At 53.5% G+C, this 26,122-nt stretch overlaps 7 protein-coding genes across 7 annotated transcripts; 5 read left to right on the top strand and 2 right to left on the bottom strand.

Annotated features, from left to right (window-relative positions):
* Positions 1-309: 309 nt before the first annotated feature.
* Positions 310-7,006, top strand: J4E83_010767 (uncharacterized protein; the record flags this gene model as incomplete). Its single annotated transcript, XM_049337647.1, has 6 exons — positions 310-471; positions 526-972; positions 1,360-1,797; positions 2,182-5,934; positions 5,987-6,937; positions 6,989-7,006. 6 exons carry the CDS (start codon positions 310-312, stop codon positions 7,004-7,006), a joined length of 5,769 nt encoding a protein of 1,922 aa, XP_049183270.1.
* A 2,908-nt stretch (positions 7,007-9,914) lies between these two features.
* Positions 9,915-11,729, bottom strand: J4E83_010766 (uncharacterized protein; the record flags this gene model as incomplete). Its single annotated transcript, XM_049337646.1, has 7 exons — positions 9,915-9,950; positions 10,003-10,153; positions 10,207-10,628; positions 10,676-10,908; positions 10,969-11,100; positions 11,153-11,442; positions 11,494-11,729. The coding sequence occupies 7 exons, from the start codon at positions 11,727-11,729 to the stop codon at positions 9,915-9,917; spliced, it is 1,500 nt and encodes a 499-aa protein (XP_049183269.1).
* A 3,238-nt stretch (positions 11,730-14,967) lies between these two features.
* J4E83_010765 (uncharacterized protein) lies at positions 14,968-15,780 on the top strand (the record flags this gene model as incomplete). The annotated part of the gene is made up of 2 exons (XM_049337645.1): positions 14,968-15,162; positions 15,214-15,780. The coding sequence occupies 2 exons, from the start codon at positions 14,968-14,970 to the stop codon at positions 15,778-15,780; spliced, it is 762 nt and encodes a 253-aa protein (XP_049183268.1).
* Positions 15,781-16,461: 681 nt separating this feature from the next.
* On the top strand, positions 16,462-17,043 carry UBC11 (Ubiquitin-conjugating enzyme E2 11; the record flags this gene model as incomplete). Its single annotated transcript, XM_049337644.1, has 3 exons — positions 16,462-16,493; positions 16,547-16,876; positions 16,935-17,043. The coding sequence occupies 3 exons, from the start codon at positions 16,462-16,464 to the stop codon at positions 17,041-17,043; spliced, it is 471 nt and encodes a 156-aa protein (XP_049183267.1).
* A 3,678-nt stretch (positions 17,044-20,721) lies between these two features.
* J4E83_010763 (uncharacterized protein) lies at positions 20,722-23,029 on the top strand (the record flags this gene model as incomplete). The annotated part of the gene is made up of 3 exons (XM_049337643.1): positions 20,722-20,913; positions 21,013-21,245; positions 21,379-23,029. The coding sequence occupies 3 exons, from the start codon at positions 20,722-20,724 to the stop codon at positions 23,027-23,029; spliced, it is 2,076 nt and encodes a 691-aa protein (XP_049183266.1).
* Positions 23,030-23,917: 888 nt separating this feature from the next.
* J4E83_010762 (uncharacterized protein) lies at positions 23,918-24,742 on the top strand (the record flags this gene model as incomplete). Its single annotated transcript, XM_049337642.1, has 2 exons — positions 23,918-24,083; positions 24,393-24,742. The coding sequence occupies 2 exons, from the start codon at positions 23,918-23,920 to the stop codon at positions 24,740-24,742; spliced, it is 516 nt and encodes a 171-aa protein (XP_049183265.1).
* Positions 24,743-24,886: 144 nt separating this feature from the next.
* Positions 24,887-25,820, bottom strand: J4E83_010761 (uncharacterized protein; the record flags this gene model as incomplete). The annotated part of the gene is made up of 3 exons (XM_049337641.1): positions 24,887-25,315; positions 25,419-25,477; positions 25,538-25,820. 3 exons carry the CDS (start codon positions 25,818-25,820, stop codon positions 24,887-24,889), a joined length of 771 nt encoding a protein of 256 aa, XP_049183264.1.
* Positions 25,821-26,122: the final 302 nt, after the last annotated feature.

Genomic DNA, 26,122 nt, shown 5'->3' with positions numbered 1-26,122 from the left:
CCCACGTCTTTTATTGCCACGCGGACCGGCACCCTCACTAATCCCGTTGTTGATGCCCCTACAGTTCTGCTTTTTCTAGATCCGGGACCGTCCATACTTCACATCCGCGGCTGGTGAAGCAACAAGACTTGGCAGGCACCACTGTGCATCGCCGTACCGATAGGAAGACTTTCACACTTCGCAGTCGTGACACGCGCCACCAACCCGCACGCTCCGCTATCCATGGAGCCTCTTCTCTCCCGGCGATAGGCGTTCGACCAGCCTGCCACCAGCGCGTCCCCCAACCCGGTCGCCAGCCTCTCCACCGCCATGGCTTTCTTCTCTACGCTCTCGAGCTCCATCGGCCGGAAGATGCTCCTCTACGGGTTGCGCCACATCGACATACTGGACAAAGACCCTGCCGACTTCGTGAGCGTCGATGTCGGGTGGCGCACTACACTCGAGGTTCGGGACGTCGGGTTGCACGTCAAGGTACGTCCCGGAGATGTCCCTCACTCTGCGCCTAGTACTGACACCATGTTCTAGAAACTCCTAGCACTATTACACCTCACGCTCCCTCCCGAGATCCAGCTGTTGAAAGCGCAAGCCTCGCTCCTCCGGGTCACCTTCGTCCTCGAATTCGGCGTCCCCCAGATATTGATAGAGGTACATGGCATACGGGTAGAAGCTCGGTTGATCGAGCATGTCGAAGGTGCTCCCTCTTCAAATACTCGCCGACAGCACACCCAGAAACGATCCTCGCCACCTCCAACGGCCGCTTCGCCTTCCGCTGCCCCCAACAACCAGGACAACGATGGTTCAGACAATGACACCGATGACGACGACTACGTGCCCACCGTAGACGAGCTGGCCAATTCATTCATAAAGACGGAGCCTCTGGAAGAAATTCGCGAGCTGCAGCGTGAGCTCGAGTCTCAACCTACGTATATGCACGAGTCGGTCGCATCGAGTGACGATGGCGAAGAGGCTTCTGTCGGTATTGGAGCGCCTCTGACGATCCCAACATATCTTCGCAGTATGTTGAACACCGCTTTAGATCGTCTAAGCATAGTTATCCACAACATCGATATAGATGTGGAGGATCACTTCCCTAACGATGCCATGGACTCGTCGAAGTCAAGCGAGACCTCACCTTCTTCTTTGAGCTTTCACGTTCAGCGTATAGCGATTGACTCGACCACTGCCAAAGATGTTCGCATTGACGCTGAGTCCACAACGTTGCCTCCCGCCACCTCGAAGCTAGGTAAGCGGAGAATGCGGGTGGAAAACATCTGCGGGCGTTTAGTGTCTGATGTCAAAAATTTCGTATCTCAATCGCAGCTCTCGCAGCCGTCATCTCCGCCTACTTCGCGATCTCAGGCGTCAAGCAGCCATGAAGCCACCAGCGAACCTGCGACGAGTCAAGTTCAAGACCAGCCTGTTGAGTCTAGGCACTCCATACAAGAGGAAGTGATAAGCTCGACAACATTCCGGAGCGATGAAGAGGCGTCATCCAGCCAGATCGTTTCGCCAACAGAAGTCCAGAGTGCCATCTCTCGCGGAGAAGCTGCCTCACCCAAGCGTTCTTTATCCCCGGACCAAGCACAGCTAGCGCTGTCGCCGCAAACAACAGACGATGATCGTTTTGCAGACGCTACTTCCGATGACGGCGTGTATGATCAACAACTGCAGCCTTCACTCGGCCAGTCTCAGCAACATCATGCATTCTCTGATCTTGGCGAGGGTAGTTTATCGTATGAAGAGGACGTGCTCAACTTCGCGATGCAGAATGACATGCTCAATTCACAACTTGAGGAGGTACCGGCAATGGAACAGTCCTCGGAAGCGGCGACGTGGGGGCTAGATGGTGCAACTTCAAGCCGACATACTCACATCTCCGAAGCCGCTAGTGATGCATCCGTGTCAGACTTGCCTACTGTGTCTGCTCTGGGTCGCTCCTTTCCAATCCCGAATGTGATCGACTCACCGTCTCAATCGGGCCATGTCCATGCACCCCACATCAGTACTGACAACTTAGCTGCAGCACATGAGCGAACAACGGATGATACTCAGGAGCTTTCCGACGACGTGCACCAGCACCTTGATTCATCGCCTTCACCAGATGAAGACATGGCCCAGTCACGGTTTTTCACGCACGATGAGGCTGAAAGTATGTACATGAGTGCAGTGAGTGCGACGCAGGCTAGTTCCGCTCATGCTGGACATGTTCCCGGAGGCTGGGACTCTTCGTCAGACTCAAGTAAAGAATATAGTTCCGATAGGTCGGAACCGATACCAGAGGATATGATCTCCGGTAGCATTTTAGCGCCATTGCCAGAAGCAGACGATGGATGCGAGACTCCACGTCCGGGGAGCCGCCAGAGCTCGGTCTTGCCGCCAAGACCAGAACTTACACAAACCCCTACGCCTGACGCGCCCGGTCCGCGAAAACATGCCAAACGGTTTCTCACCATAGATGAGATTACTGTGTGGTTCCCCATGGCCCTCGGTGACAAAGAGCATAAGGATGCAACAAGCGAGCAAGCCGATGATGCGGCAGGCATGGAGTTTAGTCCTTCCAATCTGGGTGAAGATTCTATTTTCACGGAGATGCCAGGATCGTTCTCCAATTATGCACATTCTTCTTCACACCGTCGAAAGCCCTCCCTGGAAGCATCGTCTCGCGGACGACCTACTCCCGCATCTCTTCAAACATCTCGGCAAACAGCGGAGCCCACGACAACAGGCGTGGCTTCGATCATTGTCGATGTCGGCTCCGTAGTCGGTCATATGGACATATCCACTGGCCGCATCATGGCCGCTATGCTTGCTCGGGCAACACAAGCTCTGACGGGGGAACATTCCTCAAGCGAAGAAACTGTGAAATCGAAGCCCACGGAAAATTTGGAATCTTCTCCTATCAGTCTTGAAGTTTCCGTGCAGAGCATTGCTCTATCGTGGCTGGAGCACGTGTCGGCGGAATCTAAACAGGAAGGGCCGCTTTCAGAGCACCAACTGGAACTTCAACCTTCGGACGCAATATTGAGAGCCGATTTCTCTGCTATACACCTCACCAGTGGCAAGTCTTCCGGTATTTTGCAAACTCAACTTCATATTGGCAAGTTCACATTAGCATCTTTGGATCAAGACATCATTTCCTTCCGCAGCTCACGGCCGAAATCCAGACGGTCGGCCAATGTCCCGCTAGAACAACCCAATCACGATATAGAACTGAAGTACGAGCAGGGGCAAGACGATCGTATCACCATCGTCACCCGTCCCCTCAACATTTTGTTTGACATCCAGAAACTAGACGACGCGCTGGGCTCATTTGGTGGGTTCAGCGGCATATTAGAGTTGAGCAACTCCATCAACTCTAGTAGCGCAGTCGCAAGTCCGGTCATATCTCCAGCCCGTTCTCGGCCTCGCGGTGTACATTTTGGTGATGGTCTACCTCCCCCTGTCAAAGAATCACCACCCACGAAGTCTCCGAAGATCGACGTAAAACTCGGTGAGGTATCTTTGGCCCTCAGGGGGAAGTCATGTTCCATGCAACTTCACACCACGACGGTGCGCATTGCTGTACGGCAAAGCGATGTGCGCCTCAAAGTTTCCGAGACACAGCTGACTGGCCCTTACACCGAGGTCGCCCCCAAGACTGCACCTTTTTTTGGAGAATTGAAAGGCACTGAAATCAACTTTCTCTTCGCTCCTGGCGAGCAGGATCTCACTAGGCTAATATCCCTAATCACGCCATCAAAGAACCCGTACGAAAACAACGACGATATTCTCATCGAAACCCTGCTACGTCAGCGAAAGAAAGGTTCCGTACTCCGAGTTGAAATCGCTGAAATCGGTGTTCATGTTTCAGATCTTGAACACATGAAAGCCTTTGAGGCTCTGGGGATAGAGCTGGCTCGATTATCCAAGGTCACCAAATACTTGCCAGATGATGATCGACCTGGCCTTCTAAGCCTCGCATCTGTGAAACGGCTGGATGCTCGCGTTACTGTGAATGAGAAACTTGGAGATGTCTCAGTCATCTTGCAGGAATCCGCGTTAGCACACGTCGGAGTTCCTGCTTTGCTTGCTGTCGAAGTAAGCAAAGCGACTGTTCGGCGCAACGAAGAAGTATTGGTTCATGAAGTTGTGGAGCTAGACCCATCGGAAGAACTACCCGTCATCATGCTGAGGATGGTGGGCGATGAGATGGAACCCATGGTGAAAGTCAAGTTGTTCAACTTATGCGTTGAATACCGAGTCAGCACGATTATGGCAGCGCTGGGGATTGCTGAGGATGGCACGGTAGACGATCTGGCTATAGGCCTGGCCTCGAGCGTCGCAACCGTCACAGGCGCATCCTCTCCTAAGACCATCAGCCGACAATCTTCCCAGGCGAGTTCGCCAGTCACAGCAGTCTCTCAGCCGCTTCAGGTCGATCTTTTACTGAGGGATTGCGCAATTGGTCTCAATCCTCGGAACTCACTCTCGAAGGGTCTCTTCGTCCTCACGGAAGCGCATGTTACGGGTAAGCAAGCAAGAAACGACTATTCTGTCACGGTCGACCTCCGCAAGGCTTCGATGCATGCTATAGATGACATAGCGCGCCTAGAAGAAGACCACGGACCTGTCTCTACCATACCCTCTGCCAACGGCCAATTGAATGGGCTGAAAAACTTGGGCTATGTGTCTTTGAGTTCGATTTCGGCCGCAAAGATATCTGTCAATATTGGAGGTGATGGACAGGAACACCCACAGCTAGTGGACGTGGAGTTCAAAAATGAGCTGTTTGTTATCGAGTCATGCGCAGATTCTACACAGACGCTCATGGCAATTCTGAGCGGTCTACAGCCCCCAACGCCACCATCAACCGCAGAACAGTATCGTATGGTACCGCTACAGCAAATGGTGGAGTCATTCACTGGCGATGGACTGTTGCAAGATGAAGAAGCCGATGACTTCATGAGCAATGCTGACTTGATGGAGGATGATCTGCCAAGGGAGCCTACCTTCGTTGGTGGAGTCTACAATTCACAGCCCCTGCTGACTGAAGAAGAAATGGGCGACAGTCTACTGGGTGAAGAAGATCTCAGCGCTTTGGCCATACCGCCTATAACTCGCCAGCGTGGCGATCGAGCTCTCCTTGAGAGCTTCCAGGAGAAGCACGAAGTCACTCAAGGAGAAGAAGCGTTTGATTTTGACGACGACTACTTCGGAGAGTCAAATATTGAACCAAAGGGTAAAGCCCGTAAATGGGATTCTGCCAAGAACCAATATCATCCATCCAATGAGTTCAAGGTTACAGGCGCTCCACTAAAGGTACGCGTCCGCGACGTCAACGTTATCTGGAACTTATACGACGGCTATGACTGGCCTCGAACACGGAGCGTTATCAGCAAAGCTGTGGATGACGTTGAGGCTCGCGCCGAGGAGCGACGGCATAAGGGACGAGAAGAAGATGACGACGATGACTTCGTTGAGCAAGACTTCCTCTTCAACTCGGTCTGGATTGGTGTGGATGTGAAGGACGAGAAAGGAGCTTTAGCCCGACGTATCAACCATGATATTGACGATCTTGCCAGCGAGACGGGCAGTTATGCGACATCGACAGCGACACGCTCGACTGGAGCTACTCTACGACCTCGAAGTACTACCAAATCCAGGCGTCGTCTCAAGCTCGAGCGTAGTAAACACAAAAAGATTGCATTCTCCCTCAGCGGGGTCGCAGTTGACCTTGTCGTCTTTCCGCCGGATACAGGCGAGACAGTCAATTCCGTTAATGTCCGCGTACGAGATCTAGAGGTTTTCGATCACATGCCCAGCTCTACCTGGAAGAAATTTGTCACGTGCGCAATCGATCCAGCGAAGAGAGAGCTCATTCGTCCGATGATAAATCTTGAACTCAATACGGTCAAGCCGATCACTGATCTAGCGGCTTCGGAGCTCGTCATTAAAGTAAGTCTTGATGCATGTTGAACATCCCAGCTCTTGCTAATTTGATCGTCAGGTGTCTATCCTTCCACTCCGCTTGCATATCGATCAGGACGCTTTGGACTTTATCACGCGTTTCTTTGAGTTCAAAGATGATTCCGCACCCGCTAGCAGCCCAGCTGGTGACCAGCCTTTCATTCAGCGGTTGGAAGTGATGGCGGTTAAGCTGAAGTTGGACTACAAGCCAAAGCGCGTGGACTATCGCGGCCTCCGGTCCGGCCACACAACGGAGTTCATGAATTTTCTCGTCCTCGACGGCTCGGACATTACCTTACGCCACGCAATTCTGTACGGAATTACATCGTTCGACAAACTTCACAAGACTCTCAATGACGTGTGGTCACCGGATGTCAAGAACAATCAGTTACCAGGCGTACTATCGGGGCTGGCAGGCCTGCGACCTTTTGTGAATGTCGGTTCCGGCCTCAAAGACCTCGTCGTTGTTCCAATGCGCGAGTACAAGAAAGACGGTCGAATTGTGCGCAGTCTGGGGAAGGGTGTACAAGCATTCGCTATGAACACAACGTCAGGGGCAGCACGTTTGGGTGCGAAGATGGCGATCGGCGCGCAAACTGTGCTGGAAGGCACTGAGGAGTTTCTTAACCCACAGACTGACTCATCGAGCCGCCATCAATCTCTCGACTGGGATGGAGAAGATCCTAGTTCCGATACAGAAGAGCCACGCGCCGTATCGAACTACGCCAACCAGCCGATCGGTGTGGGCGCTGGTCTTCGCAGCGCGGTCAGACACTTCGAACGCGACTGGAACACTGCTCGTGACGCGGTGATCGCGATTCCTGCAAACGTCATGGAAGAGGGTAGCGGTACGGGTGTCGCAAGGGCCTTGCGTCGATATGGACCGACTGTCATCTTGCGACCTGCGGTCGGTACCACGAAACTGGTGAGCAATACGTTACTAGGCGTAGGCAACGCGCTTGATCCCGAATCGAGGCGTAAGATTGAAGACGTAAGTGATGCTACTATACTAGTGATGTGAACAGAACTAACATTTGTGCAGAAATACAAATCTTACTAGCGACCAGTCTTCGTTAACACGAGTATGAAGCCAAGTAGCAGGCCATCTTTGCTGTAGGCTGTTTGTTCTCGATCTAGTATTTCTCTTCACTTTTCTTCGGAGCGTTTGCATAGCGACGGACGGAGTTTGGGTGGTGAAGGCGTCGCATTTCCAGCCTTTTGCTATGCCGTTGGCATTGGGCAGGCGTTGTCACACATTTTGACATTTTGATCTTTCGCTGAATACCACTTCATTTCCTTTAAAGTGTATATAATACTAGATTACAAGCCGCAGAACATGGTTTGTGTACAACACTGTCGCCCGCTCCTGTACATGCTTTCCGGGGCTCCCATTCTGATGTTGTCTTTCCTGTTAATCATGAGCCTTCCGGACCCATAACTCCGTCCTTCGGGTATCAAGGGCGTGTTTATACCCTTGGTAGGTGAGTACCTAACGATGCATCTCTGCTACCGAACTAACAGCGCCATCCCCGGACTAGCCTGTCCCAACGCCTGTTCCCCGTCCCATTGCGCACGCCGCCTCGTTTCTACCTCACGGGCGGCACGTCGGTCTCGAAGAGGCAGGGTATCGATTCGGTCGTCTTCGCAGCTACGACGTGTCATCTCGCTGAACTTTTCGTTTTCGGGTGAATCCATATTGATCAAAAAGTCGACCTTGCGACGGGAGATGTTGAGGCTCATGGTGACGTTTCTGGTACTTGATCTGAGCCTGGTCAGCTGCTGTCGAAGCTCCCGAGCGCGGGGACGCCTCACATACGTGAGAGGTTACAGTGGAACGTAGGTGATTCAGCTCAGAGCAATGTTTGGTCTTGTGTCACCCCGGTTCGGTATTGTGGTTTTGGTTGGGATGATGGTGAAAGCTTCTAGATGTTTCGGTGCGTGAAGAAACTCCGCTCAGGTGGTTTTATTGCAAATCTGGTGGTGGTTGGATTCGTGTGCCGTTCGGCGTGGAGAGATAAGGACACACAGGATTTATGTGGAGGGGCGGCTGAGGCCGCCTCTCAAACTTGACTGCAGTCAAGGTGCATGAACTTCGCCACGTTTGTGTGACCGGCACCATAAATGCATGGGCTGAGCTCATACGAGCTTCAACTTGCTTCCCGACACATCTGTCAAATCACTTGCGATTACCTAGGTGGATAAGGATCGCTTGGTCTGGCTAATTTACTCCGCCTTAATACATGACTGCTTTGCGAACAATCCATCGTCACCTTGGTACAGCACATGATATCGAACCAATCGTTCAAGGTTCTCGCATAGCCACAACGTCATGGCCCCATCTACTTCGCCTCTTGTTATCGATCTCACAGACGTCAGAAATGGCTATCCATCGCTAGCGAAATGGATCGCTCGAGATCCTGACGATGAGCCCCTCGTGTTTCGCAAATTCGGGGTACTTGCAGCGCGCAACATATTGTCGCTGCAATGTCAGATGGTGACACTCGAAGATGAGATCGAAGGCCTGGAATTTGAGATCAGGCAGTCCGCCGATTTGGACACCCGCCGGTCGCTTCAGCGGTGGGAAGTTTTGTGCGAAAGGGCGATACCCGGTTCCAACAGCCTCGAACTGCAGCTTCAAGTAAAGCTCAAAGAATTGCAGGGGTTATTGAAAGAATACTATTGGTCGCTTCATCACATCTTAGGCTTTATGCTGATTCATTGGCCAGACGAAGCGCTGACCTTGCGCGCTCAAGTCGCGCAACTCGGTAAACCCAGTCAACGAATCTTGACCACCTACACAGATTATCTCAACGGAACCGCGATTCAAAACATGCCAGTCTCCTCGAAGAAGCTGATATTTGGTCGCGCGAGCAAGTTTCTAGAAGATGCACAAGACCTGGTGGCTCTTCAGAAGCCCTCCAACCAAGATTACCTGTCTCGTTCGCTGAGGAACCACTGGCTCTTCACCAAACATTCACCACGCGAGGAACTCGACAGCTCAAACAGATATAACGACACACTCGTCGCACAGGTTGTGGCCGCGATAAGCATGGTGCTCGCTGCACTTTTGCTGATCGGTGCGATTGTTAGTCTCTACTTTTTGAGCAACCCAAACGCAAAGCTGGGGCTCATAGCCGTATACACATTACTATTTGCACTGAGTGTGATGCTTTGCACGAACGCAGGACGAGCAGAAGTCTTCGCTGCCACTGCTGCGTATGCTGCTGTATTAGTAGGTTCGTTTCGCCCTTTACGAGACCTTGTGACCTCTGCTAAATTTGCGCAAAGTGTTTGTGAGCGGTGATTTCGGTGGCAGCAATAGTGAATGTTTCATACAGCTCGAAGGAGGACTCTGGAAGACTGTGAGCTGTCCCAAGGAGGTGGAACCGGCTACAGGGAGCGAGCTGAACACCACTTAGCCTATACACTGTATTGAAATGCGAGTTGTGGGCTTTGACGTGTTCAGCGTCCAGTAAGACCCTGGATTTCAAATTGAAATCTAACAGGCGTGCACGTACCAAGACGCGAAAATTGTGCCACCAACACACGTGGATGTGCTAGATAAGAAGCGCGTGCGCACATTTCGCCATCCAACGCTTTATGACGTGAGTTCCGGAAGCGCATAAAGTCGCGTTTACAAGAGCGGGTGACGCGTACTTGAGTGGAAGCAGGCCAACAAGAACATGATTACTGATCCCGAGGCTGGCCAAAACACCATATAACAGCAGCCTGGTTGTGTACGCACGACGTGTACAGCTACCCGGTCCAAGGTCTTTTCACGCTCACGTTGCACATATCTATCTTCGAGAACAATCAATCAAGGCAGTGAACAATCGGGGATGAGTTCATGAATATCGGGATGCTTTCTAAAGCCGGAGAAGAATCCGTGTGAAGAAGACGATCGTCTGGTGTGGCATCTCGAATTCGTACAGAACCATCAATGCTTTGATGATCCGGTTGGTGCAGCTCTAGTAAGTATACCTGAAGCCCTTCTGGTCGCCATCCTGTACGTGCGTTAATATCTTGCCACATGTGTAGAAGGTTGAGAAGACATACATCATTGTACTCCAGTTCGAGCTCACCACGATCGGCACGCTTGTTCAAGCTCCAGGATCTCAGTGTTATGAGGATGACAATGACGATTGTGAGCAGGCAGCACGCAATGCAGGCGTACAGTCCTGGCTCGTATCCGGGCTTGTCTTGTTCCCTACTCGACATTAGAATGGCACGGTCGATGGAATGCATTTTGCAGATACATACCTGAAAACGAGACCTCCAGCGATACCACCAACACCACCCATGCCGACCAAGATGGCAGAACAGAACGCGCGCTTCCACTGGCCTCTGATATTGTTTGCCTGGTATGACATCGTCGCGGGAATGTTGCTATTTGCGCCAGCGGTGGTCAAGAAGACGCCGAAGTACCTGACGTTCGGGTTGGAATGGAAACCCATGATGGGCAGACCAACAAGGCAGAGAACCATGTTGAACAGGATGATGGGTCCGCGAAGGTGGTATTTGTCTCCAAGCCAGCCGGTGGTGTACATGACGATGGCAGCAAAAGCGTAAGGAGGAGCAACGAGGCACTGGGCAGCGCCGGTGCTGAAACCCATGTTCAATGTTAGGATGATGGGCAGGAAGTATGCCAGTGCGTATGTGACTGTGGTGGTGTTGAAGAATATCTATACCCGTCAGCGAATGGGGGGTCATTGGAAATCTTGGGGCGTACCATCGCGAAACCCCAGATTTTGATGTCAGCACCACCCTTGAAGAACTTGGCCATGGACCATGGCTCTGGCCTAGCATCACCACGATCCCTGTTGACGCGGTCGATGATGAACATGGCTTCACGCTCAGTCAGGAAGTTCCAGGACTTATGCGCCTTGTCAGGGAAATCAACCAGAGCCCAGTAACCGACGATACCAAGGAAGCATGTGAGCGCGCCTTCGATGATGAAGATCCCTAATTGGAAGATGCAACGTCAGCAGAGTCGCATCAAGGCGTAACCGGGCGATGACTTACAGCGCCAACCGTTCAGGCCCTGCTGTCCCTTCAGTTGCATCAAGCCGTAAGCGAGGATACCGGCGCAGGCAGATGCCAAACTTCCAAGGATGTAGAAGCATGAGTATCGCTTTCCGATATCAAACCGAGTATCTGAGAGGGGTTTTAGCAAATTGTGGCGATCCAAGGGCCAGCATGATCTTACACCAGGTGGACAGCAAGTAGACACAGCTCGGGAAAAAGCCAGCTTCTAGGATTCCCAGGAGGACTCGTAGCGCGGACATGGTACCGTAGCTATCGGCAAAGCCCATGCCAATCATGACACCGCCCCACAGCACAACGATAGCCGATAGGAAATTGCGAGGTCCGAGATAACGACAGATGACGGTTGCCGGGGGTTGGAAGACGATGTAGGACGCGAAGAATACGATGGTGACGATGGAGTAGCGTGAAATTGAGCCCTCTAGGAGGCCGAGTTTGAGGTCAACGGTCATACTACTTGCCGTTAGTCTTGAGGACGCGCAAATTCACGTGTCGTTCACGAACCCAGCAATGGCAGCGGCACTGAGGTTGGTGCGGTCCATCAGACTGATACAATAGAGCACGCCCACGGTTACGACGAGGCGTCGGTCGATGCGATGAATGATCTTCTTCTGCTCGCGCTCGCTGAACTCGCACTCGTAGCCGGAACCGTCCTGGGAGCCGTCGACATTCTCCCTAAGAGAGACGGGTCTCTTCTCGAACGCGTCGTCGTCACGCATAACAGCCACTTGATTGGCCATTGTTGGGGCGCGTAAGGTAGGTGTTGACCTCTAGGGCAGTAGGTGGTGAAGGTGGGTTGTCCGGGTAGGAGCACGGAAGTTGCACACGATAGACGCGTTATATGTCAAAAAGCAGCTGCCGTTTGCCTCCCCGCCTGGACGCTGCCAAGTGAAGTGGGCGTGTTGGGAAGGCATCCCGCAGGCAAAGTACCGAGGCTCGGGGATTCACCTCTCATTCATCCAGCGTGTGGATACTCATCGAGGACGATACGACGCCATCAGCAGCAAAGCAGGCCACCCGCGGGAAGGAGCGAAAACGCGAAGGCGACGAAAGCTGGGGAGAGGCTTGGCGTGTGGAGACCCCGCATGCTAGCGAAAACCGCCGTGGCTTCCGGATCCACTGACACGCCAGATGACCTGCGAGCGAAGCCTTCCCACCAGCCGGCCGCCCGTTCTTATCGTCCGCCATGGCAAAGCTACTTCTAGGGACGAGAGCTGAAGATTCGGCATGGCCCGACTGGCGTGCTTTTCTTTGTTCGACTTCACGTTGTGCGACCCAGCTATCAAGCGATCAGCGTCACCACGTTCCAACGACACGCGCGGGGTAAGTGGGCACGTTCCTGACGCTGGAGGAACTCCACATGGACATATTCCACCTTTCAGGCTTGCCCCAGGTGGGAGACTGCTCCGACCTGCTTTGCGGCGTGTGTGGTTCGAGCCGCATTGAAGCTTGGGGCAATGGCACTGATATCCCGTTCCAAGCCTCCGGCGCCTTGGCAGGCTGTTGTCGGCGTCATTCTGATCATTCTCGCGATGCTTGACGCTGAGGAAGATTTCCTTTGCAGACGCTTGCGGCACGCCTACCTCCGCGGAAGACCCGGTAGCCAGCGGCTTGGACCGCGGCGCAAATCCAGGAGTCTCACATTGTATCAACTCAGCAGAACTGCTCCAGCTTTTACAGAGACATCAAATCTGGTACTGTATTACAAAGCCGCGAATGTGTGGGGCTTTGGTGAGGAAACGACGCCGCATGTAATGCTCTACACCCGAAAGCGAAACCTTCAACACATCGACTCGCTAATTGACGGTGCCTCTAGTCTAGACCAGCAGGCTCCACCAATCTTGTCCCGAACCTGCCATCGTCACAAGCGCTCGCTTATGACTCCTTCACTATCCGTCGCTAGGCCTGACAGCAAGGGATGCTGTGCATGTGTCTATCGGTGCGCAGCATCACAGACGTGGCATGATCACACCACTCGGTATCTACGCTCTGCACGAGTTCGTTCCATTTTCGCGTCTATAGTTAAAGTAAGGGATGTTCTTGTTAATTGTTCGACCCGGATGCTTGTTGAAGGTATAAACCCCAATCATGGTTAATGATTGAGAAGATACGCTACGCACCTAGAAATTCTAGCTTTCCTGCATCTACGACATGTGTTTCTTCCTTTCCATATCGATTCACCATTCATTGGGAACCAGATCTCATGCACCCATAACCAGGAGCTCGGAACATGGCGATCGTTGCATGGTAACCCGGTGCTTGGGAGCCTAATCGGTAACCTTCCCAAGACTCTGGCTTCCCAATAAACTCTCCAATCAGCGTTGAGTTCCTACTCAAATGACCGAGGCTATTATGGATCCGCCTTTCCAAGCCAACAATCTTGAGATCTCAGCTTCGTAGATGCATCCTTCAGGCGTGCCGCGAACACATTGTTGTGTGACTCCTGAGTCCTCAACACCACCATGCCTTGGTAACTCGTATGCGATCACCAATCACGGCGCATGCATGAAAAGAACCGAGGCATTTACGATGTTACCGCGTCGCATCTTAACACTTCCCGCGAGGCACCTGAACATGAACACAGTTTCAGGGACCGCATTTACACCATCGATATTGGAAGCGCGAAATTCTACCAATGAGCTGGCTTGGAACCAAACAAGTTCCGAGGCAACGCGCCGTCAGATCCAACGGCCAAGGAATGCCGTACACATCGACTCAAGCCACAAAGGTTGCATTAGGCGGATAGATAGGCTTGGATATTGGCAAGAAAAAGATCCGGCTGCGCTTCGCATGATGAAGACGTAAGATCGCTGGAGCAACCTTCCGCCAGTATCACACTACGCGTAACAGCTCTCGCGTGTGACGACGTTTGAAGTAAGTAATGCCATGTGACGTTGGCCTCGCTGTTCCTACCATTCTCGACTCAATATGTACCGATCCCACGAACTTTGCAACTACAATGAAACAAAAGTCCCCCAGGCCTCTCGGTGGCTTCGGCATCCATTTCTCTCCAGCATCTGTGACTCGAAGGAGACCGCACAATTTCCTTTCTGATCCTGGTCTTCCAATTGCAGGTCAAAACCTGATGGGACAAATACGGTACACTTAGTTTCGCCGATATCCTGCCCTGTACAGCATCGAAGGCATCGGGAGGCAATAACGACAGATGCTGTGCACTTCTAACTGGAGATGAGGTGCTCGAAGTTACAATATAAAGTATGCGGCATGATGAGACCGTAGCTATCCCGGGAAGAGACGCTGCTCGCGATTGATACGTTATAGGTCTGCTAATTCTGTTGTCGGTGGTCCTCAGGGCAACATAGTAGCCACGTTTAGTACGTAGTCACTCTCACTCTCCTGGAGCCCGCATATCCCCGCGGGAAATCTATCGCGACGATACCGAGCACAACATCCACTCGAGTTATTCTATTGGCAAATAAGCAGACAGTAAGAGAGGATATGTGTCTGTACAGCCTCTGTTACGGCATCAACATTCTTTAAGAACCTTGATCATCGATCAGAATAAATCGTAGAATCTTGGCAATTTGAAACAATCAAGTGGTATGATCAACATTCAGTTGTCGCACTATTAAGTGCAAACAATGCTGGTAAAATCGGATCAGGAAATCCACGGGCATCAGCCATCGAATCAGTCCTGTTCAGCCTTCTGCAGACGGCACATCGCTAACCTGAGTATCTGAAAGGAAGTCAAGCGACACACAACGCGATAGGCGATGCCTGAGCAAATTGGTGATGGCTGCCCATATCGCATGAGGGGATTGGGTCAGGCATGGCAACTTTAGCCGAAGTCCAGCCGTCCCACTATGACAACATCGTGCCGAACTCCACCTCAGCATCCCAGCTTGCGCTGCCCTACATCCTGTTTACAGCATTCCACAGCATGTCTCCCACGCGCCTTGATCACGTCGCTCATGCGATACCCACTCTCATTAACCGTCTACCTACTTGAACAACACAATGTACGCACTGACGCTAGCCGGCATTCCCATCTCCATTGGCGCCAACGAAGCGGTACACCAACAGCGGCTGCTAGACGAAGAAGCAGAAAGCGATGAGCGCCAAGAAGAGTTCTACCTAGATGTGTTCTGTGACGCGAAGAGTCGGAAGAGGGACGAGGTGGACGGCGCTCTCGTAGTACTGAAAGATGGCAAGGTATATGCAATGAGTCTACTTCTTCCTTTGGACAGGCTAACCAGTGTATAGATACGGCTTTGGCCCAAAGATCCGGAAACAGGACTACCAAAGCCCGGTCCGAACGATGAGCCACCACCACATCCATTCACCGGGTTCTACCTACCGTTCCCGTCATCAGAACTACCTCATCGCCCAATGCCTGCAGCACCAGTGCTAGGCCTCGTCAGTACTGTGCCACCTTCACCACCTTCATCGCCCGCTTCATCCGCACCCTCCACACCGTCCCCCACGCCCTCCAACAAAGCTCCTTCGAGACCCACAAAGCCTAAGCTCAACTGGCTCTATGCCAACAAGACAACGCGCGAACTACGCTACGGACCGCGTGTGGAAGCGAAGAAGCATACAGTAGGGCCTTGGGACTGGACAGAGGATGAGCAGGGGCTCACGTTGGATGGAGAGGAATGTCTTGTTGCCGTGGAAGAGGAGAAGGGTGGATATGGTTGGGCTGTGTACTGGGATCGGGAAGATGATTGTTTGAAGGAGCAAGGGATAGGCAAGGACAAGAGGGTGTTGAGATGTAGCTTGGAAAGGAGACTTGTGGAGGAACAGAGGGTTAAAGGTTTGGATGAGGACTGATGCTACCCAGGTGCCGGTCGGGAACAGGGCGAATAGCATTCGTTGCCCAATCATCCAGAACAGCAAACAGTATATTTCATACAGTGTTATACCTTTGCAAGTTATTCGACATATCCACCAATGCCTCACCCCCAATGTGGAACTTGTATGCAGACAGGCTTGGCCAATACCTCAAGTGGATGCACTTATCCTCACTCCAGAGGATTTACAATGAATTCTTTGGGCACAAGTAGCAAAAGTACTTCTCTTCACCATTCACCCTTCACGATGCATCGTCTTGAAACACAGGCGTTGTGTCAAAGAACGCGAACCTCGCGCGCTCTGATTGGACGAGAGCGATCGACAGTAAGCGGGGAAACGCGTGCAGGGATGTGCACGTGTCGGGGCCCTCGTTGCCGGGCAGACGCAGGGAAATCAACACAACATCAAATCCACGCCGTGCCTGCATTAGCCACGCCGTCCCACGCACCTTTCTACCCTCTCGCACACCAGCACGAACAAAGCCGAATTTACGCCAGCCTCTTGTCTCTTTCACACTACCGGACGGTCCCGGTGCTTTGCTAATCTCTCTGCGATCAGAACACCATTTGCCCCGCTGCAACTCGCGACTCCGTGGTAGATTCTGCAGACTTGCAACGCAACTACACCAAAAGTCTCGTCTTCAACTTCGATATAGACAAAATGAGCGGTGCAAACGCCAATATCGCAGCGCGGTCCGTATCCCTCCTACTCAATATCCATGGACCTGCCACTAACGCTCTCTCAGTCTGCAAAAGGAGCTTATGGACATCATGACCAAGCCCACCCCTGGCATCACCGCGTTCCCCGATGACGAGAACATGACTGTCTGGACTGCCACTATCGACGGCCCGGCCGACACTCCCTACGCCGACCTCGTCTTCAAGCTGTCCATGGACTTCTCCAACAACTACCCCTACATGCCGCCGACCGTCCTCTACAAGACCCCCATCTACCACCCCAACGTCGACTTCTCAGGCCGCATCTGTCTCGACATTCTCAAGGACAAGTGGAGCGCCATCTACAACATCACCACTGTCTTGCTGAGTCTGCAGAGCTTGTTGGGAGAGCCGAACAAGTGAGTCAAAGACTTGTCTTCAAACAAGCGTAAACAACGAAGTACTGACATCGAATAGCTCAAGCCCTCTCAACGGCCAGGCGGCAGAGCTCTGGGACAAGGACCCCGCCGAGTACAAGCGCCTTGTCCTCGCCCGCCACAAGGCTCCCGAAGACCTGGACGCGTGAGCGCCTTCGCCGCATCTACTTGGATCTGACAGTGTCTCGCGGCTCGGTGCGTCTGACAATCGGCCCGGCATGCTGCTTGACGGCACAGTTCGTTGCGCATCTTCAGCGGGGCGTTACGTCTTAGTCGATTTCTTGACATCACCTGGGATAACAAGCAGGATTGATATGCTGGGTTGAATTTTGGCTTCGGCATGGAGTTGCATTCGGCGCTTTATATTGGTTCGCATTGCGACGGCGTTGGATAGTGTCAAAGCATAGTCACAGTGACTCGACTTTGATGTCTTGTGGCGTTGCGATCTCAGAACTTACGAATACCTACGACAAATCTCTGTTTCACAACATGCCTTCTTGATGTCTTTGTTCTGTTGAGTGATGTTGCAGTGCCATGCCATCGGTGGCTGCTTATCCCACCAACACCAACTTGCCCAGCCATCGCCTCAGTGTACGACAAAATGTACAAACCTCATTATAGCAACAGATCCAGCACGAGGATAGCACAGACACAAACCATCATCTACTGCTCGTGTACGCAAAAACATGGCGGTGTCGCCCAACACAGGCGGCCTCAGCAGCGCGATCGCCTTGCCCCACGCCACTGCCGCTCAACGCGGGATCGAAGACCGGGGTCACGCCGCACCTTCGGAGTCTGCACTTGCGCCCACGCCCACGCGCCCAGCGCCGTCCCCCAGGGCCTGACCGACCTGCACATCAGTTGATCACCGCGCGCCTCGCCGATCAGGGCACGCAATCCACGATTTTGCTTCTTCCAAGTTTTCTAGACTTTCTAGACAGCTGAAACTAAGCAGGCTGCGCAAGTCAGGTTAGTGACGACGTACATGGCGGACTGACAATGTGCGAGTTGAGATTACAAAGCCATGCGACGCGTTATGAACTTCTAGATGGAGATTAGATGGGGTCTGGGTCATGGCGTTATGCATGACGGCGTTTCTGAGGTGGTGGTGTGCTGTGGCTGGGAGGCTGGGAAGCCCTTCGGATCGGGGATGCGCAATGGGAAGGTCTGAGTGCGACGCTATTATTTCCGCAGCGGCTGTTGAGGCAGACTTAATATTCTAGGTTTACCACAATCAATTACGGACATTGGATGCGTGGCCAGCCATGTGGGAGCCACTCTGTCCGGCGCCCAATCTCCCGAAGCCTCGTATTGCGTCGCGCGCGTAGCCAGGAAATGATGCGGACCTCTTGTGATGTGACAGGAGGGTCATCCGTAACGGTGCTGACGTAGTGTTTGTGAAGAATATTTTTGCTCGGACTTGCTTTCCAATGTTAATGACATTTGCATAGTATAGGGGTAGTTCTAGATCAACGTTGTGTACTGATGTGCGGCTTTCAGTACCGCAGAATCGCGGAGAAAAGCAAAGTCTCCATGCAGAGTGGGTATCAGCCTCATTCGTCAAGGATAAATCCGATCATGATGAACACGCCCGGTTTGATCGGGTAGCACGAATTAAGCGGGAGGCGAATACTCAATTACCCCAGTTGCCGGTGCAGCCACCTGCAGACCCAGAAAGTTGCTGAACAAAGGCGAGGCAAGTTTTGGGGCTGGATCGCGATATGCAGTCTCGATCTCAGGTTTGCAGTGTTGCTTTTCGACACAACGTTGCACGAACGAGGGGCAAACCCATCGAAAAGTAATAGCACTGACATCGTTGTGCTCACTTTCCATGGAGATTTGATGATCTTGTGACGGCAGCTTGTGGTACCTCATCTACGTACCCCGCCATGGCCTCGCAATGCAATATCGCCAAAAGACGGGGTCAGGGGTGCAGATATTATACCTCGGATGCCTTCCAGAACACGGAAGGTCTCCAAATTGGAAGACGCTTTGCAGACCCGATGAGATCGGGAGTGACGGCTGATCGATGTTGATCTTTGACATCAGCTGTTCGCATGGCTTGCTGGCAATGTTTGTTAGATACACTGGATGGGCAACACTGGCGAGCGATACGGACCTCGGGACTGTATATGCAGGTCAGCGTTGGTCTCGCTGCAGGTGCTCGGGAAGGTCAGAAGCAACCACGAACACACGCTGCTCGTCTACCTGCAGCCGTCGTTACTCATGCACATGTTGAGTAACATGTTCGTTCACGCATTCGGTTATTGTTGCTGGCCGTCGAACCGGACGCGAGGTTCCGACGCGGATGGCTTCTAGTCTCTGATTTAGTCTCCACCATACCGCCTGACGCTGCAGCCGATGATATTCTACGAATCATAGAAGCAGCCCTGCTTGCCGACGTACGCCTGGTCAAATGGTTCGTCGTAGTCCATGAGTGTGGCTGACTGCTAGAGGTGGGGGGTTGGAGGAGAGTGGCATGACTCGCATGAAAACTTTGAAGCGCAACGAAATCAGCGATGAATTTTGTAGCGGTTTCGAGACACTGATGAAAGCTTGGAGAGCTGCTGGTATTTGCAGAGTTCCACCATAGCTCCCACAAGTGAGTCGTTCGAGGAAGCAAGCTCCCCACTCTCGGTGGAGGGTTCCGCAGGCACCAAAATAGGTCGGGCTTGGATGACCCTGTCATGGCGCCTCCCGATGAAGCTGATCTAACCAGCACCGAACCCGCCGCGCCGGATGACAGCGCGGGTGACGCGATGCCCCCAACCGAAAGCCTCAGCCCGTGAGGAATCTTTCTGGTCAGGCGATGCGCCCTGGGGGATGGAGAAAGCCTCACTGACAATACTGGAGAGGCAACTGCAGGCCAACGTGAAGCATGGCCTTGCTGTGGTCTCAAACACGGACAGGGCAGCTTGGATTCGAAACAGGTACAGCACATACCCGACCCTGCCTGGCGCACCCGGCTCCCAAATTCCGCGCCCGTCGTTTTTAAACGCAGGCCATTTGCTGCCCGCAGTTCTGCCACGAGTGATGGTGGACCCGCCCAGGCTTGCCAGACTCAGCACACCGTGCAGCTCTGGTCAGCGTGTTGGAATATGGCGCAGCACTGGAGATCGAGTCCCGAGTCAAAAGCTGTCGCTCTGCGCTTTTGGCATGCTGTGATGATGGCATCGTACCGTGACGAGCATGCTGTTTTAATAAAACGAAATGGGACCAGTGGGCGTGAATGGCAATGCCTTGCAGCGGCCACAGATTGAGGTAGCACGAGGTACCTTGCAAGCGGGCCGCCGCTGGATTTGGCACCCTGAAGCGTAATCGTGCTATGCCTCGACCGCCCTTGTCGGCACCACCGCCTTCTCAGGCATGTGTGCTGGCCCAACACCGCAACTCGCTCGGCCTCCGTCCAGCTCACTACCCTTCACTTTTGCGTGTGAATACACTGCATCGTTATAGCAACATTGTCTGGTTCTCCCAGCCGTTGATCCTGTGCGTGACAACCAATCGTTTCAGCATCGTACCTTGATATCCGTGCACGCTTGCTCGCTGGATTCCGGGCGCGCTATGACAGTGACAGTCTGACCTGTCTGACGGTCCTCCGAGCAGCGTCCTTTGTTCGTTCCTCCGTCCTCCTCGAGCCTACCAACGCCTCACCCAAACGCCAGAGACGTCTGTGACGGGTCTCTGCCTCGGACCCGACTGCACTGCTTGCTCTTCGCTCAGTGCCTGGGTGCTCTCTCCATGCATTGCCTCTCCTAGCAACATCCGGGTGCGAGCTTCACACCTCGTTCCGCCTCTTTGATACCATAGACGCCAACAATACCAACATGGCGACCTCGCTGCTCCCCCCGAGCGGCATAGCCCTTGTCGGGGCTCCGGATAGCGACGCCGGACTTAAGGACGACAGACGACCGCCTGTGCAGGCCATGCAGGTGGACATTACCCAGGACATTGTCGACGAGCTCCTGGCCAGTGTCAGGAGCGGAAAATCACCGCAGATAATCTTCGGACGGACTCCAGTATGTGTGCACGCTTGGTGTTGTGTTGCTACCTAGGTGTTCCTGGGTGGTTCGACCCGGAATGGGGGCTGGCACGAGCTGGGCTAACCACAACAACAGCAACTCAAGTATGGCGACAAGACGCACATGCTGCAGAGCAGCAGCGAGCTCCACCGATACGAATTGTACAAGTCCAGCGGGACTGGCAGCCCGGACAGCCTCGAGTTCGCGGGCATGATCAACCACAGTCTGATGGTACACAAGGCGGAGGACGTGACGGCAGGCGTAGACTCGGCGCTGGAGCAGCTTAGGAGTAACATGGCTGCGATATCAGAGTTCAAGGAAGCCAACAAGTATGCCTCCCCGGTATCCCATGGCTGCCCACGATCTCTGGCATCAAGTCGAGAGACTCGAGCACCCCTGTCGCGGATGATTGCCATGATGAGACCCAGTTGTGTATACCAGGACTGACAAAGATTGCTGCAGGACCATTGTTGGCGATGCTGCTCCCGGGCGCACACCAGCCCATCGCCGCTTCCCGTCGACGGGCTTCAAGGCATCGCACCTCGCTCCTTCCATGCTGGGCTCGCCCTCGCTCAGCGCATCATCGTCGCCCATGCACAAGCGGGCTCCTACCTCGCAGCCGAGCAACAGCCATGACGTGATCGTCAGCGCGCTCAGGGTGCCCATCATCCACCTCCTTGCGCGGGAGCCCGCCACCGAGGCCTCTCTCGCCGCCACCTGCAGGACGTCGCTGGTCAACATACGAGATGTCCTGCCCAAGATAGCCAAGCGCTCCACTGCCGACGCCGACAAGTGGCAGCTGACAGACAAGTCGTTCCGTGAGGTGAATCCGTTCAAGTTCCCCTACCAGAGCGTCGAGGACCGGCAGCAGGCCATTGATGGCGCCATCAAATCGTTCGACCGCCAGCGGCTGGCAAAGGACGACAAGCTCTGGCAGATCCTGCTGCCCCGTGACCAGAGAGGCCAGGGCATATGCTTGTCGCGCTCGACGGTGAAGGCGCCGGAAGCTAAGCCCAAAGCGAGCACCCCAATGCACAAGATATCTGATCTCACCAAGAAGAAGACGGTCACGAAGAAGGCTGTCGATAAGCCCGCAGTTGAGAAGAAACCCAAGGTCGCCAAGGAAGTAGAGATCAAGCCCAAGTCGTCCATGAAGGAGAAGTACCTGGCCCGTGAGAAGGCAGCTGCGGCCGCGAAGGAAGTGAGCGTGAAAGAGGTGAAGGAGGAGCAGCCCACAATAGCAACAGCCCCAGCCTCTTCGACGCCTTCAAGCTCAACTCCTCGCCCCGTCGCACCTTCCAAATCCAATACACCTGCCGCCGACGCCTCGAAGATACGCAACAAGAAAGCCCCCGCTTCAGAAGGCACCACCAACCCACGCGCAAAACCCAAGATGAGTGGCCGCGATTCCCAGCGAGACCGCCCCGCCAACCGGCCTTTCAAGCCCACTATGCCCATCAACACCAAGCCGAAGAATCCCTCGCCGCTGTCCGCCTCGCCGCCTGTCAATGCCAGCGACTTCGAGGACTCGCACCCAGTCCACAAGGCCCTTGCGGCAGCTCCATCGCCTGCCAAGTCCGGTGGTAACTCTGACCGTTTGCTCAAGCGCAAGGCGAACGACATCGACAGCGACATTCACAACCACAACCTGGCTGTGAAGAAGCCGAGTGGCGACCGCGCAACTCCTACTCACACCCCCTCTCACGCCAACGGCAAGGCCAACGGCTCTACCCCTTCCAGTACTAGCTCCTTGAAGCGCAAGTCGGACGACTCTTCCTCCTCCAACACTCCCACCACGGCGCCCAAGGTCCGCAAGGTTGCTAACATCGACACCGGCCTCGCCTCGCGCTACCACCACAACAACCCACGCGCATCTCCAGGCGCCTCCTCCACATCGACCACCTCACCCTCCATGCCCAACTTGAGCTTCCGACAGACTGTCGAGCTCTCGCAGAGGTTCCAGAAGTATTATAAGAAGTACGAGGAGCTGTACTGGCAGCTGACGGAGGCGGAGAAGCCCCCGACTGAGGCGCAGAGGAACGACCTCCTGAAGATGCACAAGAAGCTCGAGGAAATGAAGAGAGAGATCAAGGCGGGTGCCGTGCACCGATGAGCACCGCACACTACCCGTCACTCACGACGCTGCGCTTAGTGCGCATACGACTTACTACATTACAACCTGCATATATACCCACGGCCTACCGATCTCATAAGGATGGCAGCGAATTGCATACCCACAAAAAGGTGTTTGGGATCTTTCCTACTGGCGGCGTTTGGATGGCAAGACCGGTCACGGATGCATTTGGGATACGGTGTTTTTGTATACTTTCTACTTTCCTTACTCATCAATACGTGTCGCCCACGATCGCTCTCTACATCCACGACTGCGATGATATCTTAATGCTGTCGGTTACAGAAAAGGGTCATCTACGAGCAATTGCATGGCGCAGTAGCTCTGTTTCAATCACTCCAAATCAATACCATCCCAGATGATGCAACCTTTCTCAACATGAATAAACCTCCGTGTGAACTCTGTCCAGAGATGCCGATCACTTGCGGGTGCCTGTATACTGCTTGAAGTCCGCTAACGCCACATGCTGAGTAAAGTTATGGATGCCGCAGCCTGCATCAATACCACATCCAGCACGTCAGGACTCCGAATAACAATATCAGGGACGACAGATCAAAAGCACTCATCTATAGCTGCGATGGCATCACAATCTAGATCGTCGCGCCGATCGCCGCTCCTGGGCCCGCTCCCCGGCAAAGACGCCCAACGCCCAGATCCCAGCCGCGGCCCACGATGGTGCAACAGCCGATCGCGCAGCTCTCGAGATCTGCGGCAGCTACCCCCCTGCCAAACGTCATCCATTCAGCCCTACGCGCTAAACCTCCGCTCTAACGCTCTCTTGACGCCATCTTGAGCACACCACCACCCGTCAAGCCGTCAACCATTGTGTGCACGTTAATAACCGCGCGTGTTCCTGTTACCTCACCACTCATGCGCTTACTACGTAATCTCCTCTCCAAATTTACACGTTCAGCACGAACAGCTCCGAAACGCGAATACGCTCACGTTCACGACGTGCAGATTAAGTGGGAAAGAGCGCCAGTTCAAAACCACGGGGAAAAGCAACGGGAAGAAGCTGGCAGTATGTCTCTAAACGGTACGTAAGATCACATGGTTCAATGGAGAAGAGGAGACAAGACATCGGGATCCCGCATTGGTCGTCTCATGTCTCAAGTCTCAGCGCTCGGGATCCAGCCAAACGGTTACGCGACATCCCGATCCTGTGTTCATTTGCATGAAACAGTTTCGTCGCGGACTCGGGATCTTCAGGCACGCGTTTCGCAGGCTCAACGTCGTTCATGCATTGCGACGGGTGTTTGCGATTCGATGATGAACGGGCGGCATGTCCATGCCAGATATATACAAGGACACCCATCACCAGCCCACCACGGCTAACACACCACAGTCTTCAAGCAACCCCTCGCGCTCCACTCGACACAGCCCCTAACCGGCTTCACGCGCTCAGGCTACTGCGAAGTGCCCGCCTCGGACGCCGGCAACCACGCCATCGCGGGTGTAGTATCGAAAGAGTTCCTCGACTTCTCTGCCGCGCGGGGCAATGACTTGCGCCAAGTGGGGCTGACGGATGGCTGCAAGTGGTGTCTTTGTGTGAGCAGGTGGAAGGAGGCGTTTGATGCGAGGACGGGCATGGATGATAAGAAGGTGCCGAAGGTTGTGCTCAAGGCGACGAATGAGAAGGCGTTGAAGGGTGTGGCGATGGATGATTTGAAGGCTTTTGCTGTGGATAAGGAGTAGAGATAGATGGGTGGGGTAGATGGGGTGGTATTGCTATTGTTGAATGAATGACGAAGCCATAGATGGATGGAGATACAGAGATCAGTTGGTTCATTACACATCAGAATCCCTGTCTTGCGTCGTCCCAATAGCTTGCACACCTCTCTAGAAGCCAACAGCAGCCATCTCTTCCTGCACCTCATCACCCTTTTCAATATCCGCAATCCCCTCATCAAGCGCCACCTCAACATTCTCCAGATCCCTCTCGGTCATCTCCATCAGCACCTCAGGATGCGCTCGCAGCTCCGCAATCCAAGCCTCAAACACCTTCTGAGCCCTCTCTTCAGCACTAATCTCAGCATGCGAGTCGACGGTGATGGCAGCGATGGCAGCAGTATCCTCGGCGGTAGCATTGGTGATTCCAGTCGCATGCATCACAGTCTTCTCCGGCTCAACCAAATCCCTCCTCCCCATGACCCTCACACCGGCATAATAAATCTTCGCACCAATACGGCACAGGTGTTTGTGCTTTTCCTTCCTGCATTGATCGTACATGTCCTCTTTGAAGTTCTTGTCGATTTTCTTGCGGGCTTGCTGTTGTGGGGCTTGATTAGTTTGTGGTTCTTGTATATTGGAAAACAAGAAAGAAGAAAAAAACCAGCAAGACGTTGTAGAAAGAAAGGAGAGGGTAGCTTACATGACCTAGCCTCCCCTGGCGCTTGAAGTTTCTATACGCAAAGTCATGGCGGATACACGCTGGTTTGACTTCATGGCGTTAGATCTCTATATCTCTCTCTCCTCTACCGGCTAACTCACAGTCCCACTTAAACGGCCTGTCATCAACGCCTGTACAAGCATCCGTCACCCAGTCCAGACCCGTAACACCGTATGAGGCCTCATGGTTATGCCACATGTCCATGAAGTGCCAGAGAGGCTCGACAAAGACCATGTAGTTCACGGCCTTGGCTTCCAGGGTGTGAGCCGTCATATCTTTCTCGAGTTCCGCGGCGGCTTTCTTCTTGTCTTTGTGGGCGGAGACATCGGGAATGAGGACGGCGGTTAGGGTCAGGAGGTTGAGAAGGGGAGTGTTGAATTTCATGATTGGCTGGTGGCTGGTAGGAATGTGGATGGGACGATGGAGGTCAAGGTGCTGGGAGGGAGATGTGGATTATGTGGATTATAAGGGGAGTACTTTATCACGGTACTTGGAACGGTAAAATAGGGGACAGAATTCCATGATGTATTCAGTCTGGCATGGAGCCTATTGGGAATATACAGTCCAGGGATGAAAGGGAGTCTTGATGACGATGGACGAGGGGGGAACATGACAGGTAGACGTGGACGACTTATCTTACCGGGAAACCGACCCTTGAAAGACTACACGTATTCGCTGTGCTTGAT

The sequence above is a fragment of the Alternaria metachromatica genome (genome assembly GCF_023757995.1).
Source record: "Alternaria metachromatica strain BMP 0045 chromosome Unknown scaffold_51, whole genome shotgun sequence".
Taxonomy (NCBI): Eukaryota; Fungi; Ascomycota; class Dothideomycetes; order Pleosporales; family Pleosporaceae; genus Alternaria; species Alternaria metachromatica.
The sequence above is the reverse complement of the archived record's forward strand: the minus strand, read 5'-3'. Positions and strand labels throughout refer to the sequence as shown.